The sequence below is a fragment of the Cyrtonyx montezumae genome, unplaced genomic scaffold, assembly GCF_038088225.1.
Source record: "Cyrtonyx montezumae isolate F1298 unplaced genomic scaffold, pur_monq_1.0 scaffold_4, whole genome shotgun sequence".
In the NCBI taxonomy this organism is placed as follows: domain Eukaryota; kingdom Metazoa; phylum Chordata; class Aves; order Galliformes; family Odontophoridae; genus Cyrtonyx; species Cyrtonyx montezumae.
Window position 1 is genome coordinate 15,112,926 of NW_027072045.1, and position 18,963 is coordinate 15,131,888.

Sequence of the window (18,963 nt, forward strand, 5' to 3'; positions counted from 1 at the left end):
TGCTTCAGTGAATACCAGGAAGATTGCATCAGGATGCTGGATATTGGTTTTGAAATGTTTTGTAACTTCTCCATTGCTGTGATACGATTATACTTCCTCTCTTTTTTCCTACAGATAATCGGCTTACTGAATGTGTTCACACCACAAAAATCCCTGGAAGAATTCCAAGATGTGTAAGTTTGATTTGGACTAAAGCTGTGAATTAACTTTAAAAATATTAACGTGGAAGAATGAACAAGTAAAAGAATGTAGTAAATTGGCAGCATTATCTGTTGTTGTTTTTTTCTCTTTATAAGCTACATAGTAATGGAGCTCATGGATGCAAATCTCTGTCAAGTGATCCAGATGGAGCTAGACCATGAACGAATGTCCTATCTCCTTTATCAGATGCTGTGTGGTATCAAACACCTTCACTCAGCTGGAATTATACATAGGGTAAGTGAATTTCTCTGTTAGTTTTTCACTGTGCCTAGTTTTGCCTTCTGTATCTTAGAGGCCTTTTCCAACCTAAATGATTTTATAGTTGTATTTAAATAAGCCAGAAAAAAAATAACAAATGTGTGTACAAATAGGCTCTATAGTAGCCTGTGCTATAAGCAGGGAGAGAGAGCTGAAAGGAAATCATCAAGCTTACTTTGTTCCTCTGTTGTTCTGAAATGAACCTCTGGGGTGTTTTTCCTAGTTTTGAAAATGATCTGCACAGGGTGAAAACAACAACAACAACAAAAAATAGCAGTGAGTTGCATTACCTTCTTTAACTCTATATCATGTTCAATTTTAGTAGTTGTGGAAAGAGTATCTGAAATCACCTCTGCCTTTATTGTTTTGGTAACCAAACCTGAAATTCCATCTTTTGAAAGAACTGCCCGATTTATTTCAGCTCTTTTACTAACAGAGTAGAGAATAAGTATTTGAAGTCTCCAGACAAACAGATGATGATAAAGACCTGTGTGTGGAGCTTTCATACACCTGTGTGTCACAAAGCATTCCTTCAGGTTCCTGCAGGCAGAAGTGACGATTGCTTTTCTAATGGCTGGTATGTGTTAAATCCAGTCAGGACATTATGAATTTAAGATTGCCTATTCACACTGAACATCTTACATATATATTTATGTGTAATGTGAAGATTGTAAGTAGGCAACCTCAAGTAACTTTTCCAATATGTTTTCTTTTATTTTGGGAAACTTGTGTTTTTACAGTGTTATGTTTTTCATTGTAATTTTTTCTGCAGAGGGAAATGATGCAGGAAAAAATAATTAGTTCTACATGCACAGTACTTTCAGTCCGTACTGTGTAGTCTCCCTCAAGCATGATGTACACAGCAAAATCATGAACAGCAGTTCTGAATGCTACAGCCACATTACTGTTCTGTGGTGTTTGCCCACTTCAGTAGTCCACCTCACCATGCAAACTAGAACTGGCAGTATGGTGCTTCCTTTCAGTATGCTGTTTCTCATCCAGGAGGACTGAGGTATTAGTATGAATAGCAAATAAAATGTAAGTGGCTGAACTCCTTTGCCCAGCTAGTTCCAGTATCCATCTACTGCCTCCCTCTAGTTAAGAGCTCAGGGAGGGAAGGTGAAGGCTTCCTTCACACATACGGTTTGCCTGGGATGACTGTGTTTGAAGGAGTTGGGGAAGGTTAATAGGCAGAAGCACCACCCAGCTGTTGCAGCCTGCCCTTCCTGCTCTGCACATGCGTGTGGATGTGCTAGAATAGACAGTGGGTCTTTTTCTATGAGTCTTAGTGCAGGCAAGCTCTAAGTGCAAGTGCTGACATTTGCTTAAAGGACAATTTGTGCTCCTGTAAAGGAGACACTGGATCACTGAGCCTGTAGAAATCAGTAATAAATGGAAACGTTTGTACAGTTGTAGAAGAGAAGCAACTACTTAAGTAGGTTGTTGGATAGGAGTAAGGACAGCTTTGAGGATGCTCTGTAAATATGGGTGGAGTTCTGAAGTGCTTCATGTTGTGCAGTAATACCAAGTTTAGAGGTAACACATTCCAATGAGATTGACTATGGATACAATTGCTGTGCAAATTGTATGCATGAATGATTTTGAAGGACATGGGCAGGTACGTTTCAGTTGCATGTCTTCTTGGTAAACTTTCATTTGACAACTTGCTCTCTGACTTCTCTTGAAGTTTCAGTGTGTTCAAGCAAAATGTTTGCATTGCTCTTTGTGTTGCTCCTTTAAATTTAAAACTGTGGTCTGTCAAAATTCTTCCTATGGAATGAGACCTCAGAAGGCAAAGAGGATATGCTTGAAAAGGGCATGTGGCTTCAGTAATCACCCCTTATGCCTCTGTTCTGAGCTTTCAGCAGTGCTATCTCAAGTGTCTAGATCTAGTTATTTTCTTGTAACTTGTTATTCCTTAAACATAGTCTGCACTGCTGTGCCTGTCCTTGAAGCTTTCTGGGTAGTAATCTCTTGCCCTTATTTAGTGTCCTTGAAAGCTTTAAACAATTTTTGCTGTTGGTAGTTTCGTATGTTCTTTAACTTTGTTGATCAACTCCTGACATAGCTGAGATGAACATCTCAGCAGCTTTTTCGAAGCTTGACAGATGACTGAAACTGAAATATTCTCCATATGTGCCTGTAGCCTTGGATGCTGTCTGCTGTGCAAATAAGCGTGGTGTTTTCTCACAGCAGACTAGAGGCATGGAACAAGGCAGACATTATACACAAAGAATTTTGGAACGTTTCACCTATAAGTTGCAGAAGATATATTTAGCTCTCATGGCATTGGGTAAAGATTTAGGTTGATAAAGCCTTGGCTTTATCTCTATGCTGACTTTAATAAGTGTTGACAGATGAACACTGTGGTGTTCGAAGCATTTTGCAGAGATGGTGTCTCCAGCATGTCTGCAAGTACACATTCATTTATATTTTGCAACTTGTTGTGGATGAATAATCAGAGTTGCTGTGTCACGCCTCACTGACTTGCTGAAGGACACAGCCTATCTCATTAGTCTTGCATGGAGGCTCTGTAACATTGTATTCTGCCTAATTCTGAGCACTTAACAAAGGTGCCTACTAATGGAAGCCCTTCACGTGGATCATTCTTTAGAAAGAATCTCCAAAAAACTTATCTGATAAAAAACGAGTTACTTCCTAGGGATACCACATATGCCTGACAAATGGAGAGACTGCTATGAATAACTCTGATTTTTAGGCAGTGATATTTTACAATTTTGAGGTTAGATTATATGTCTTCTGCTATAGGTTCTGGGTGTATTTGTACAGCCTAGCAAAGTTAATTGCTCTCACAGGAACTTTTGAGTCCTCATGTATTTAAAACATGAGGTGTTGGTCTTGCATGAATTTGAAATGCAGTGTAAGTCAACGCATGCCTCCATCACTTTAACAACAGGAATTCTGTATTCTGCAAGAAAACATGCTCCTGGGCTTCACAAGAAACACAGCGTTCAGAAATCAAAGATGGAGAGTGCTCTTTAAATTTTACATTTTGTTTTCAGTATTTTTCCTCTTGCCAGGGGAAAATCTATTTAACATTTTCAGTGTTGATCCTGTAGCTTTGGGGTGGACAAATACAGTTAATACTAGCAGCACGCACCTGGGATTCTTCAATGAACATCCTCCAGATAATAGATTTTCACAAAAATAAAGCTTATAATAAACAAGATTGTAGCAAAATCTGAAATATGCATATTGAATAGCTGAAATGCCTTATAATACTTGAATTTATTCATGGCATTTAAGAATCTTTTAAGCCAAAGTTGTCTTTGGAGTCTTTGTGCATTTGATTTGGAAGTGTGTGTGAATATGTAAGTATGCAAGACATTCGATGACCCATTAAAATTTTACTGTTCCAAAACCTTGATTTTCTTTTTTGGTTTCCTCCCTGTCTTCAGTGCAGCTTAGCTCTGAGCATCTTCCTGAAAGACGTACAGGTACAAATGAAAATCTTACAAATTCCCACGTTTGCATCTTTAAGAAATAATGAAAGAAAGGTCTAGTTATCAAATGCCCACAGCTAAAGTACTGCCACATCGTGTTGTTTTGTCTCATTAATCCTGGTAGAGGTAGCCAGAAAGGATCTGACCTTGTATGAGATGGCTTGTGTTATGAATGATTTTGTGGTGACAAAGGTATTCTGAACCTGCTCTGCTTGTAATAATTGCTCTGTGACATTCAGGTGTGTGTAAGATATCCTGAGGTAATGACTGAGAATGTCTGTGTAGACATTGCAAAGCCCCTATTGCTGTTATAATTTTAGAGTTGAAACGAAGAGAGTAAAATTAACCAAAATCCCAAATACCAACCTCTGAAAGCATATAATTTTTAATTTTACTGGCAGTTTTTCACTGGTACCTTTTTATGTTTGGTCACCAAACTTGGTATAATGTGAACCAAATCTTAAATGGGAAGTTAAGTCTATTTGAGCACGAGCATTTCCTTCCTGTTCAGAGAAATATCTGCACTGGTTCAAAAGAGGTAATGCAGCCCCAGTCAGCAAAGAAATCTTTTGCTTTTTGCCTTTATGTTATAATTCTAATGATTTTTATATTGTGGTGATTATTGCAATTGTCACATTACTTGTGCTCTGCATTGTAGTAATAGCTGGTGTTCCAGTGAGCAGTTCCTAGACCTTTTCTCAGAGCTAACATTTCATACTAACCTCAATTTATTTCACACATTGCTAGCGTATCTGGTAGCACTAGTTGTATTTTCCTTCTTTAATTGCTATATGAATCTACAAGCACAGAAGGGAATTAGTTCTATAGTCTGCCGAATGCATATGGATTAATGCAAGGGGAAAAATGAACTGCAGTTACAGAAATAACCTGGTCATATATGTGGGGTTAAATGTTAGCAGTATTATCTTTTAAAAATGTGAACCAACGAGTACTTTGTGCTTGTCTTAGCAGTCATATATGATGTTTCTTTTCAAAGGACTTAAAGCCCAGTAATATAGTAGTAAAGTCAGACTGCACTTTGAAGATTCTTGACTTTGGACTGGCCAGAACTGCAGGAACTAGTTTTATGATGACGCCTTATGTAGTGACTCGTTACTACAGAGCACCAGAGGTCATCCTAGGGATGGGATACAAAGAAAACGGTCAGCAAATATAGTCTTTCTTTGGCATAGCTTTATTTTTTGTTTGGCACGCCACATTTTACATGTTTAATGTTTTTTTCAAGATGTAAAAATTTTGTAAATTAGGCATGTGACCAAAATGCAGATTCCGGGTACACCAATTTATTTATCTAATTCCATTAATAATGTCTACATTTAATAGGAGAAAAAATTGAGGGCCTTGTTTGTTTAAAAATTTAAGTGTACTGCTTGGTAGATTTATTTTCCTTCATGAAGAAATGGAAATATATTTTCTTAATATGCATTATCAAAACATACCTTTGATTTTTTTCCAGATGAGGAGATAAATTGCAGTTGCATGTCCCAAATTCAATGTTTAAAGACCTATATCCTGTAAAGCCATTCAAGAACAAGCAAGCTCAAGCCACCTACCGTGGCATTATTTTTATTAAAACCAGACCACTTTAAAACTGTCACACGAAGTTCTTAAATGATTCTGCTGAAATAAAATGCAGAGCGCCATTAAGAAGCCCTACAGATTCTTTGAGCTCCATGGTGAGTTCCAGGGAAATTTGTTTATTTGTCCCTCTGCTTGCTTAAATTTCACTCCTCCTTACACTCTGTCTTTGGCCCTCTGTTTTTCGATATCCTCTAAGAATATAAGGAAGGCATTTAGCACTGGAGGAAAAATCACACCATCTTCTAAATGGACGCCTAGTATCCTTTAGGAAACCAATGGAACACGTGTTTCCTGAAGATCTCTTTATGGCTCCAGTTCTGCTGCCATTTCATTGATCTGCTGTCAGATCACCTCACTTGCTGCTTCTGCCTCAGGCAGGTGTGGTGCACAAGGGTCACCGTTTGCTGAGTGTCTTTTAAACCCATTATCTATTAGTCCCCCAGTAAGCCTCAGGAGGTGCTGCAGTGCTGGAGGCTTTGTTAGCCCTCTCCTGAATGAGGTGAGGGGTGTGACTTCTCTGGTTACAGGCACAACTGGGCCTTACAGTGTTTTTCAGGGTTCTTAATGTAGTCTGCAGACTTCCCTGGCAACTGAATAGCATTAGAGCAAGTTCAGGTCATATAGAAACTGTCACGTTCGTAGAGACTGATTTCTTTATTGTTATTGTTTATGAAAGCCAGGAAGAGCAACTCCCATCACTGTGACAATGGAAGAAGCCAGCTCAAAGGAATGAGAATAGGTCTTTTTTGCAAGTCTGTGATTTATGTTTGTGTTTGGGTCATTAGTCTGCCAGACAGGGTGTACACTCTTCCAAATGGCCTCCTCAGTTGGCTATTTTTTCTGTTACTTTAAAGACAGAGGTTGAGTGAAGCAAGTGTAAGTTACTTTTTTTTTTTTAACTACTTTTAATGTAGAATTAAATATTGAAAATTAACAAGACTAACGTTTAAAGGAGGGTCATCTGGCATCTTCATGCTCTTTCAGTTCCCTGCTGAACTTCCCCTTCAGACAAGATGAGGTGGGATTGCTATACATGTACTGATGACTGAGATACATACTGGAGAGCAGTAGTCTTCGGTACTATGTATGCACATAAGAAATCTGCAATTAAAAAAAAAAAGAGTATGAGTGAGCAGCCCCAACAAACAGATGATAGAGTTAAGTGCTACATTTGTTCTGTTGTGTAGGTTAAACAGAGGAATTGTATTTAATGTTTTTGTTAGCCCCTGAAGTCTTCTGATGCATGAAGATAGATCGTTGACTCATGTTATTTCCCATACCAGACTTTTCCATGCTGTTATGGGAAGCATTTTCCTCATGTTGGACACATTATTTACGATAGATTTGAGTGTTATTTTGGTTTGTGAAAGCAGTGGAATGTGTAAACTTTTGAAAAGCGTTTTAAAGAGAAAATAATACTAATCATAAATCATTTTTAAATGAACCAGGCCCTTAATTTTGACCTATTAATATGTACAGTTGTGATCTCTTACCATACAATTTAAATACTATTTTAGAGGAACTTACTACATAAGAAGGAGGGAATGTTTTCAATGAGAAGCAATGTTGTCTGCTTGAAATTGTTTAGCTCCCTCACAACTTTTACATGTGATTTTTTGCTATATAGTTTTTCTCATTTGAATCCCCTTCTTTTCTGCTTAACTGAAATTCTAGTCTCATATTTGACATAAAAGTATTCATCATAATACAGATGATAAAATAACAGTTATGATATCAAGATAATGTTTGCATACAGAATTAACGGTATCTCTGATGCAACTGTGGAAAAATTGACATACCTGTAAAAAGTAAACTTGTGCATCTATGAGTATATCTTCTGAATGATTTATTTTAAGATATAGAGAATAATCTTTTGTACAAAAAAAAACACTGCTATTGAGTTTTTTGTTTGTACGTTATTTCAACGTAACTAGAGAAATATTTTTAAACCCAAGAATTTTAACTGCAAATCTCTTAGGAACATACTAATATTGTCATTAACTGATCCTCTAAAATTCTAAGTGATCTTTTACTGATTGTATTTGCTTCTTATTTAAGAGGAGAGAGATATGCATGGTAATCTGATTTACAGGAAATACTTGATGGCAAACATTAATTCCTACGTAATAACTAATTTCTGAACGTATTAACTATTCAGGTACCCTGTATTTTGAAAGGTCATTTTAGTTTACTACTCCCAGAATCATTTCTATAACTGCAATGAAAACAATTTCAATGGATTTGTCTTGGAGATCCAACGTGTTCTATTGGCAGAGCTTTGCAAGCCTCAGAACTTGAAGGTGGACGTTACTCTGCTTGGTTCGTGTATATCTCTCTCTGCTACAGCTCTTGCTCTTGCACTGTGTTAAACAAAAGGATGGTTTTCTGCCTTGTATTTGAGACAGTTAAAAGCTAATCCTTATATACTGTGTTCTTAAAAGTGGTTTCATTGATTAATATATAGACTTGCTCTTCTTCCTGTGCTGTCTCTGCAGTTTATAGAATGCAGTCATGTTATGCTTCTTTTAATTTTAAATGACCGTTTGCTTTGCTTTTCCTTCTTTTTGTGCTACAAACATAGTGGATTTATGGTCTGTGGGGTGCATTATGGGCGAAATGGTTTGCCACAAAATCCTCTTTCCAGGAAGGGACTGTATCCTTGTGCTGCTGCAGCAGGTTGAATTAGTTAGGAAGTGATTAACCTTTTTATTGATGTTATGTCATGAAAATGCACATTGTACAATTTTTTTTTTTTTTATTAAATGGACATGAATTTTTCTTGCAATAACACTGGAAAAAAAAATTAAGGACTTCATTTTAACTCAGGCTGCACCTAGCAGTAGGACATAGTCTCTGCTGGTCCTGTAGATAGTGTACGTTCACCTTCACTCACTTTCACTGCACATGCTTTTTATAGTCACTTCATGTATGTGTGCGTCTAGATATTTTTATTTCCTTTATTTTAATGACTATCTTTTCTGTTAATATCATTGCATTTTGTTTTCAGTTGACATTTGGTCAGTTGGGTGCATCATGGGAGAAATGATCAAAGGTGGTGTTTTATTTCCTGGTACAGATCGTATCCTTACCTTTGGCCTAGGAAGTAGTTTGGAAAGGTCAAAAGATACTGCAACGATTTAGTTCCAGGTTAAGGTGGATCTAATTTTTAAAATACTGCTTTTTGAACTGCCTTTTCAAAATGCCACTTGCAAGTTCCTAATTTTGGTTCCAGGTTGCTGCAGAGCTATCTACAGTTGTACACTTAGAGCAAAACAGCAGCACAGATAGCTTTAACGTGTATGGCAGTTTAGAAATCAATGCTAAGGGAGGAACTGTAGCAGGGTGAACAGAATACGTTGTGGGTGAGCAGGCTTATTATTCCTTTTTCCTGTTTTGTTTGTTTGTTTTCAATTTGATATAGTGTCTATCCATTGGTTCTGGGTGTTGTCATATTTAGACAGACATTTTGTTTGTTTGTTGAGGTGGTGTTTTACTGGTTCACATGCATTGGTTTTTGCTTTGGAGCTCATTTCTATGTAATCTGTTTGGTACCCAAGCACATTAGCCATTGGTTTGGGTTTTTTTCATGTTTTATGGAAGATGCTTACAAAAAAATCCTAACCAGCTTAAACGATTGTCCTCTGGAGGTTGTTTTTTTTTATTATTATTTTTGTACACAGAAATGATCCTGCAAAGAGCTTTCAGAAATATCTGGTGCTCCTCTCTTTCTATTCCATGAGTGGCTCAGTGGTGTCTGCGTGGGTGGTCATGTGAGCAAATGCTTCAGACAAAGGATCTGCTACAAGCAAACAGAGCTGAAAACTCCGGGTCCTCACTGAAATTGATGGAAGTCTAATTGGAATTTGGCATCTTACTTGTCTTTCTAGTAGTTCTCCTGTTAGATGCCATCAGAAATCTTTCCTGCTTTTGCTGCAGGTTAATTGTTTACAAATCAATACGTTACTGCATGGGTGTGAGGACTGGGTAAAGGTTTTGGGGCACGATGAGGAGGTCCAGGGAGTCCATATTCTCTCCTGGCCCTGTCACTGCCTTAGCTGCACCGTGCTAGCTTTATGAAGTTGGGTTGCTAGCATGACGTTTCCATTCAGGCAGTACCCTTTTTCATTTTTCCTTCAAGACCTGTGCTAAAGCATTCTAGAACTTGAAAATCCTTGAAGTTTTAAGAACATAAGAGAGGGCCTGCTGATCCACCTGAGGGCTTAGGGAGCACAGTGTCTAGTCCTTGGCAGTAGCCAAAAACACAGTGATGGGGAGACTATATGAGTGAAATAAGCAGACATGAAATTTTACTGAAGCTCTCTCCCAGTATGTAACCATCTGCAACTAGAAATTCCTGAGCCGATTTTTGTTTTGCTTTCTTTTGTTTAGTAGCATGTATTAAATTCTTCTGCCATGAACTGGCTGATGTCCCCTAACTGGTGTAAACTTTTCAGGTAAGATGTTCCTTCCTCGGCCTAGAAAACCTTTCACCCTTCATTGAAGACACTGACAAAATTGTTGTTGACCTGTATGTGCCAGGATTTAATCCTTCATGTGGCCGTGGTGCTGTGCATTGTTCTGTCAGTGTGAGATGGCTCATTTGTAGAGTCCAGAGCTCAGTCGAGTTACTGGGTGAGGCAGAAGGACAAAGCACCTGTATGAGGAGACCTGTATTCTCTCCAGTTCCTTAATGATGCTTTGTAGTTGGAGTACTGTGAATACCAGTTTAGATCAGGAAGCTAATTCTTCTACAGAATGTCTTTAAGAAAAACACAAACACTTTCATTCGAGTTTAAGAAATTTTGGGAGCCTTTTAACTTTCTCTGTTTTGCAGAAGCATATCCTTTGCCAGTTAATTCTTATGATTTCAAGTAAAATACATGTTGCCTTTGCTGCTCAGATGCAGTCTTGCTTTGCTTCACTGTTTTCTCTAAGAAGACACTCCTAATTATTGATGAACTTTTACAGTAATTTTCTGTTTTTCTCTTTTGGATATTTCGTGTGATTTTAACATAACTTTTAGCTGAAAATTAGCCACTGTTTTTCTTAGCTGTGTAACCTTAGATATTGATCAATGGAATAAAGTTATAGAGCAGCTAGGAACACCGTGCCCTGAATTTATGAAGAAATTACAGCCCACAGTTCGAACTTACGTGGAGAACAGACCCAAGTATGCTGGATATAGCTTTGAGAAACTCTTTCCAGATGTCCTTTTCCCAGCTGATTCTGAACACAACAAACTTAAAGGTAAGGTCTGTCTTCTGTGTTATATATATATAAACATTTTTTAAACAGTGTCATACTGAATAGAAATGCATCTTGGTTTTGTTCATTATAAAATCATCCTGCTAAGGATTTAAGTGTTACAATATTTATGTAATGGGAGCAGATGGAAGTGCCAAGGTTTAGTTACTGTTGCTTTCTCATATTCTTAGAGTGGGTTAATAGGTGCTTGTCCACTGCTACTCCAGCTAAGGCTGTACTGCCAGCAGGTAAGGATGCCATGCCCAGGGGCAGAGTGTACTGAAACCCTGGTGAATACATCTGTCATTTGATGAGGCTGTGGTAAGGCCTTTGTGGCTGGGCTTGATCCATGGGGAAAATGGAATACTGCAGATGTTTAGAATTCACCTCTGTGAATCCTTCGTATTTAAACTGTGATGTGTAGTTGGTTTTACTTGAACATGGTTTATACAGCTTCCTTAGTGCACCTTGCTTTAATCATACTAGCTATTACGTGCTGCAAACATGCAACCTGATACGTTCATTTCTTCTTCCTCCTTATCCAAGATTGTCCTGTTTGCTATATATAAATACTTTGCCCATGGAAAACTAATTTAACAGAATACAAATCTCAGCTATACCTTGAAACTCGTAACATACTTTAAGTGTTATGTCCTTTTGGATCATCACAGCCAGTGCTTTTCCTTCTTCAGCATTTATCTTCCGAGCATTTCAAAAGCATTATCTCTCCAATCTGGTGAAATGTTATTACTTTGTGCAATTACTTTCAATCTTCATAGTGATGACTTCAGCATCTAGTTGAATTTGAATATCGCTTTCTAAAAGGGAACTTAGCTAACTGAAATAAGAGGTTGCTAGAAGTTGCAGTGTTGCAGTCAGATGTTGCATAGAAGTGACTTGATGGCTTTGTAGCATACTGTGTCCATCCAGCTGATTCAGCACCAGTTCCATACTATTTGTCTTCAGTGTATTTGTATTGGTTTTGTTTTTGTTTTCTTTTTATTGCATTTTGTCTCTTGTCTGTGTTTAGCCTGTAAAGATTTTGCTCCTAGCTGGAGGTTATCCTTTCTCATCTTTCAGCCAATCTTTGTTTAAGCAAAATTAAAGGGTTCTTTCTTGCTCTACTCTGTTTTTCTGAGAAAGAAAATAGAGAGATATTAAAAAAAAAAAAAGTAAGGAGGAGTTATTTGTTGATGTCCACTTCTCCTCAGTCATCCATTTTTATAAAGAACTCTGTGTTACAGCTTATTTTCCAGTTTTCTGTTAGTTGCCTAGCTCCTATTCTCTTTTTAAATTACTATGTAAGAATTTTTGTCCCAGTACCAAGCTTGATAAGTAAGAAACGTTCTGCTGTTGGTGTTCCCTTGCCTGCTTGTAGGAGGATTATGCATAGTTGCTGTTGAACTGTCACCTTTGGAATGTTTATCTATTTATTTTTCCAAACAGTACACAGTCATAAATCGTTTCCAAAATGTTTGTCTCTTCATTTTACTACTTTCATCAAATACACCATTTTCTTAAACCTATAATAGTGTGAGGGTTGTATAAATAATAAAATGGAGTTTGTTATTTAAGTGCTCTTAGTGAGCTTTGAAGTACTGTTATGTGCATGTGGCACTTGTCTAAGTCAAAATTTTCCCTTTTGCAGCAAGTCAAGCAAGGGATTTGTTATCAAAAATGCTGGTTATAGATGCCTCTAAAAGGATTTCTGTGGATGAAGCCCTCCAGCACCCGTACATCAATGTTTGGTATGATCCGTCAGAAGCCGAAGCTGTAAGTTCTCACTTTAGGTCTCCGATGAGGAAGATCTCCTATCAAAGCAAACTTGTTTTGATGCTCTGTGTAACTGCTTCAGAGAAGACTGCTTCATGAGCTGCATGTTTCACTAGAAGCTTAACTGAGCAGTACTCATTTTTATTGACATGTTCATTAGAATTGGTTGTATATATAAATTCCTAGACATGGAGCAATGAATTTGAAGTCTCTGATACAGAGTTCTGATTTATTGCATTGCAGCTGTTTCAGCATGGTTTAATTGCTTGTGATATAGGATTCCTGGACAAGAGGAATACTTTAATTACTTAGAGCAGTTGATGGTACTCTTAAACTAACAAACCAGGGTTTCAGCAAAATCTGAGTACAAGTTCTCAAGTTTTGTATTATTGACAGTAATGAACAAAGAGATTAACTGAAAATCTTTCTTTAAAAAATAACTTTAGTTTATGAGAAAAAAAAACCTCATTATTTTCATGAGAAAGTAAGTTGCTGATGGCCTGCTAAGAACGGGAGAAGATGTGTAATGTTACTGGTGCAATTAGAATTCTGCTGATCTATTCTATCTAGAGAGAAAATGATAAATTAACTCTAAATAGGTAAAAAGGGCTCCTTGTGCTTGAGAGCACTGCAGTTAGGAGCTCTGTTACCAGCCCGATCGGTTTCTGTTTTAATTAATACACTAATATTCACAAAAGAGCTAATTAGAACAAGTTTAAAACACAAAGCAGCATCTAGAAAATGAGCGAAGTATGAGAGATGATTTGACCTTGTAAATGCAGTATTTTTAAATCAGGTTCTTATTCTGAACATCTTATTTCCATTTTCCATTTATTCTGTTCTTCTACCCCCTTTGATTGCTTTATCGTGAGTTAGTTTTGTTTTTCAGCCTCCACCAAAGATACCAGATAAGCAATTAGATGAGAGGGAGCACACAATAGAAGAATGGAAAGGTAAGAATGATCTTTTTACATATCCTAAAGGGTTTTAACATAGCTGGGCTCCTAGATTTGCTAAGAGTCTTCTGAGTAACATAAATAGTAAATACCTAAACTGCTTGGAATGGTGAGAGAATAAATCAGTGCTTCACGAGCTCTTGGTTGTCAGGATACTAAACACTTCCTATAGAGGTGATGAGTCTTTGTAGGGAGTTGAAATTTATTTGGCTGAAGGCCTGCTCATTTCAGTCACCTTTTGCAAATGGTAAAGCACCATTTTTAGGAAGGGAAACACTTCTGGACAAAACTGTTACAGATAAAAAAGGATGAAGGAGTTGGAGCACTGTAAGTCTGAATATTAGCGTGCTAGCATAATTTGTCCAGATAGAGGAAGCCATAAGGAGTGCTAGCAGTGGGAAAGAGATAGTGAGGTTGTAGCTCATGTGGGAGATAGCAGTGGTTTTGTATATAGGGTCCTGGGAAAGTAGCTGGGGCTGAAGTGTGGAACGTTTCAGAGTATGACGTTAAGCATTACCTCTAAGAATTTGAGCTTTAGATTTCGGGACTGGTTTTGTATCTGTTTTTTCCTTCATACTTATCAAGCACAAGGGGACCATCTTGGAATGTAAAGCTTTAGTTTCATTTGGAAATTGCTTCTAAAAAAATGTGCTACTGCAGAGGTCCTAGTGCTATGACAAGATGCCATCTGCCTCTGCATCAGTTGGCATTTGATGTATTGTAATCCATAACCTTGCCATAACCTTCTGTACACCTTGGACTTTATAAACTAAGAGACAGTCACTGTGCTTTGAAAACCTATGGAGACTAGCTTTAAGAGAAATGAAATTTCTACTTCTAGTGGAGAAATCTTTAATATATGTATTATATGAAATCAATATTTTCCTTTGCTGCTGTTAACAATTCAGATGATAGTGTGCCCTTATACTTCTTCAGAAATCACTTATTACTTTTGTTAGAATCTTTATGTGAGTAAATGATTGAGTTACTGTAAGAGTACAATACTGAACTGCCCTCTAAAAATGTATTACTCTTTTGTTGTCACCACTGTACTAACGAGCCTATGCACTGTAAAAAAAATGCCTTTCTTTTGGACTACTGCAGTCCTTCATCATATGATTTAACGTATCAGAGGACTTTGTTTGTTCCAGAATTGGTACTGGTTATTCCTAACTGAAAGGCAGAACAAAAGCCTGAATTGCTGGTTCCTTTGTTCACTGAGCTTAGAGCAGGTGTGTAGCCCTCTCAGTGTGAAGTGCTAGTTACTTCTTGAGAGCCTGTCTTCAAGATGCATTTAAGTGCTTTAGACCATAACCATTCTCACTTAGTCTTAGCAAGTTGCTTTTGTTTAGGATGCTTGCTTGGGCTATCTCAGATACTTCATTGAGTTCGTTGTGCTTTGTGTGTTTTAAATAGGATTAGTGGTACTCCTGAGCTTCAGTGGATCCAGAGAGATGTGAAGGATGCTTTCAGCAAGAATTTAGTGCACTGACAGATCTAATGCTTCGTACTGAAAAAGTTTAGGAAGGAATGTCAGCTTGGTATATAGCCTTTCTGGTATAGGAGGAAAAATATTTCATGGGGTATTTTTGACAGTTTCATTGTGTTGGCTGGTAATGGACATGAGTACTGCCACACTTGCAATCACTTTGTGTTAGAAACTTTTAAAATCCCAATGGTTTGTATTTAATTTGTAAAAGCAGAGAGCAAGAGAATTGTGGAAATTCTCTCGCTGTCCTTCCACACAAACATGTTCCCCTTTTGAGCAGCAGATATGGAGTTATATTGCTGAAATAAAAGCTAAGTACTTCAAGCGATACAGAATTTACGCTGTCACCGCCCTTGAAGTTGCAATTCCTAAATGCTTTTTTCTTCCAAACCATACACGAGTTGACCAATGACAGATAAGAAGCGTGACGAGTCAGTTCTTCTGATCTGCATTTAATGTGTTCAGTCCTGTTCCTCTAGTGCTCCTTCTGAAGATTCGCAGCCGAAGTCTTTCCCGGGTGACAGGCTGCCGTTAGCTGAGGAACATTCTGGCCACTGTACAGGGCTCTATGACTCACGTTACAGGCACTCTAGGAGCACTGCTAACTTTATTTGAGGATGAGGGAGGTGAAGTTGCTTCTTACATTTACACGCAGTGTCTTATTGCATGTCATGGTGACCTGTTGTTACAGAGGAAACTTAGTGCCAAATACGGGTTGGGAGTGTTTGGACTCATTTGATGTGGTTTTGGCTCCTGTCGCTTCCAAGAGATTGTGGCCTGATCTCTCCTAAGGAAACTACTGCTTGCCAAGTGTGTCTTGGTTGGGTACCTTCTTCAGGCAGATACCTTTGAGGGGAAAAAGGCAGGTTAAATCATAAAGAGTTCTGAATATTTTTTCACATCTTCAGGCTGACTCCGTCATGAAAAAAAACAACACGATGTGTGAAAAGGCTTTTTAAAGATGAGAATGAATTAACAGAGAAACTTCCTCTGTAGAACAGCTTGCACGATCCTTTGAAGACTGCTGACCTGATTCTTCTGTACCAAAGCAGCCATTGATAAAAACCAAGTAGCCATTAAGACTCAGTTTAGCCTCAGGTCCCCCGACTGTCTGGACAAAAGTGAGAGCAATGTCAGTGTGTTCTTGAGAGTGTCAGGCTATTGTAGCTCCAGCAGGAGAGAAGTGTATGTTATTACACCACTTGCCTATTCTGTAACCTACAGCCTGTTGTTCAAAACTAATTCTAAACAGTAATAGGACTAAGAAATTTAGATATACATTGTAATGGGATATAAATTGTCAATTGAGGAGTTGTTTTTTTTTTTCTTTGCAAATTTAATTCGCTGCCTTTTTTCACTGCATTTTCAGAATTGATATACAAGGAAGTCATGGACCTGGAGGAAAGAACCAAGAATGGGGTTATACGCGGGCAGCCAGCCCCTTTAGGTTGGTTACAATAAAAGCTCAGTACAAAACTGCATAGAATTGTAGGTCAGGAGGGCGTAAAGCTATTGAAGATATCCAGCTATAACCTGGCTCAAAAATGTGGCCCTTGTGACCTCTAGAATTCTCTTTGAGTTTGTGCTTATTTGAACAGAGTGTATGGAGCTGGCATAATTTGGTGGAATATCCCTTTTTCTCAATCTGATAAATAATTATTGGTGCTTCATTTCAATCCTGTAGGAAGATCTCAGTATGCACTCCACTGCCATAGTCTGGTTAGGTATTTCCCAGACTAAGTGGGAGGATGTGAGGAAAAAAACAGGCCGTTCTCTTTTCCAAGACATGTAGGTATAGTCTAATTTGGTTCTCAGCATTTAGTAGGGTACCTCAGCCTTGGGCTTGTGTACTGTTATCTCTGTGATTTTTAACCTTCAGTCAGTAGCATTCATTGCAGTTTGACAGGTGTCCTGCCACGTGAGTTCTGTGGTTCTTGACGTAGCGTTCATAAAGCACCACATTTTCAGGACTTGCAGATTTTATGTTGACAGTTGCTTGAGATGCATGTCTTCAAACTTGCCAGAGCAGGGAGATGTAGTGGCTGTTAGGAAGAGGCAGACTAATGCAAGTGCTGAGCCGTGCAACTGTATCTGCAACTGATTTGCTGTTTTGTTTCTCATAGCACAGGTGCAGCAGTGATCAGTGGCTCCCAGCATCCATCTTCGTCGTCATCCGTCAATGATGTGTCTTCAATGTCAACAGATCCAACATTGGCCTCTGATACAGACAGCAGTCTAGAAACCTCAGCTGGACCTCTGGGTTGCTGTAGATGACTACTTGGTCTTTTGGGGGGTGGGAGGGGATTCCTTTTAGTCATTAATAGGGCACCTTTAAAATTCGGTGGTATTTTTGAGTGTTTTTTCAAAAATAATCATAGAATTCATCATAAAGTGCTGTAATTTTAAACTGTAAGTTGTGTTAAAAGCAGCCACTTTTTTTGCTGTAATTAACTGTAAAATATTAAACCTGATAATTTTTATTGTGGTTTTAAAATCTGCATATTTGCTTTACTATTATGCTGCTGATCTTTTTTTACTGAATTTGTAAGATTTGTTTTATCGAAGCACACATTAATGTCGTGGTCGTTACCATATCATGTATTATTTAAGATTTTATAGGTTCTCAATTTTTTTAAATTAGAATTTATTCACGATGTTTTGTTCATGATATCCTTTGAAGTTTTATGCTCAGTCATGTGTCCGTATTGAGGTGGAGGAAGAGAGAGAGTCGGGTGCAGCCAGCTGAAGGCTTTTTGGAGCGTGCTGCTGGCAGTTGAGTAAATGCTCTTTCCTTTTGGCCACTTGCCTGTAATACTTGAGTAAAAGCAACAATTATGAATTTGATGAGAGAAGCAGTACACAATCCTTCGTAAAGGAATTCCATCTGAATGGTTTTATGATCTTAAGAAAGCAAAGCCTATCTTCAAGGCTGCAGAAACATCTAGCCTAAGAAAGGGGTGGGATGTCTTCTGCACAGTTGTGGCATGCCAAATCTCCTGCTCACCATAAAACAAGAGGATATTTCATGAATAATACATTGCAATGCAAATAAACTGTTTACTTCTAGCTTGTATCCTGTTTTTGTACACGGAACAAAGGTGTATCCAGGATGTCTAGACTGCCAACAGGGAAAACAAATGTGCTGTAGCTATACTTCCATGTGGTATATATTCGTGGGAGTTGTGTTTCTTACTACTATTTCCTGCAAAGGTGAGTGCTTCTGGGGAGAAGGGAAAGGACATGGATGCAGGAGGGGCAAATCTTCAGCTGTTCTTTCTCCACCAAAAGTAACTGATGGCTGAAAACCGTGAAGTGGTAGAAAACCTCAGGATTTCTGGAGCTAATGCATGAAGCGAGCAATACATGCCATCCAAAGGAGGGGGAAATAGTGCTGTATAAATTAATATTTATCTCTTTCATTTCACCACGAGACCAGCATAGCAGAAATCCCTGTAATGGTTCCTTTTAAGTCGTTACTATTCAGTAGTTTTCAGCACTGAAGCTCTGGGTTTTGATACACTTTTTAAACAAAAGATATATTGAAATATGTAGAACAGTTACTAAATAGTCACATAAAATGGTGCTGCTCCTCACAGAAGTATTTTAACTGTTTACATTTTATATTTACAGAACGATTTATAACTGACATAAGTTTATGTATGAGTTAAACGATCATTCAGAATTTATTCCTTTGGAAAATGCAGATTTTTAGTGCAGCTAGGCTGTGTAATTGATTGCCACGTGTAGATGCATATTTTGTGTAGTGAATTAGGATGTAAAGAGGAACTTAAATTAGTAATGCTCACCAAAATGGGCATAGAAATGAGGGAAGTGTTGCCAGGCACAGAGCGCGAGCTGCGAATGTGACTGCAGAGGTCATCCAGGAACGGCTGGTGCCCTTCAGCATGGTTCCTTCACTTCATTGGGTTTAGTGTCTTTTGTAGTTAGAATGGGAAAGGGGAATTGATCCTTGCAG

General features: G+C 38.1%; 1 protein-coding gene across 3 annotated transcripts in view; it reads left to right on the forward strand.

The window, feature by feature from the left end:
- The window catches only part of MAPK8 (mitogen-activated protein kinase 8), a 41,629-nt gene extending 23,962 nt beyond the window's left edge, over nt 1-17,667 (forward strand). Inside the window, exons 4-12 of one of the 3 annotated variants that reach the window (XM_065746211.1) lie at nt 115-173; nt 297-435; nt 4,921-5,086; nt 8,107-8,178; nt 10,590-10,772; nt 12,418-12,542; nt 13,432-13,495; nt 16,357-16,434; nt 17,116-17,667. In XM_065746211.1, coding sequence (XP_065602283.1) covers nt 115-173; nt 297-435; nt 4,921-5,086; nt 8,107-8,178; nt 10,590-10,772; nt 12,418-12,542; nt 13,432-13,495; nt 16,357-16,434; nt 17,116-17,261 — 1,032 coding nt within the window. In that variant the 3' untranslated portion in view covers nt 17,262-17,667. Of the gene's footprint in view, nt 1-114; nt 174-296; nt 436-4,920; nt 5,087-8,106; nt 8,179-8,532; nt 8,605-10,589; nt 10,773-12,417; nt 12,543-13,431; nt 13,496-16,356; nt 16,435-17,110 lie in introns of all 3 variants that reach the window. The other 2 variants (XM_065746210.1, XM_065746213.1) reach the window with 2 other exon arrangements.
- The last annotated feature ends 1,296 nt before the right edge of the window (nt 17,668-18,963 follow it).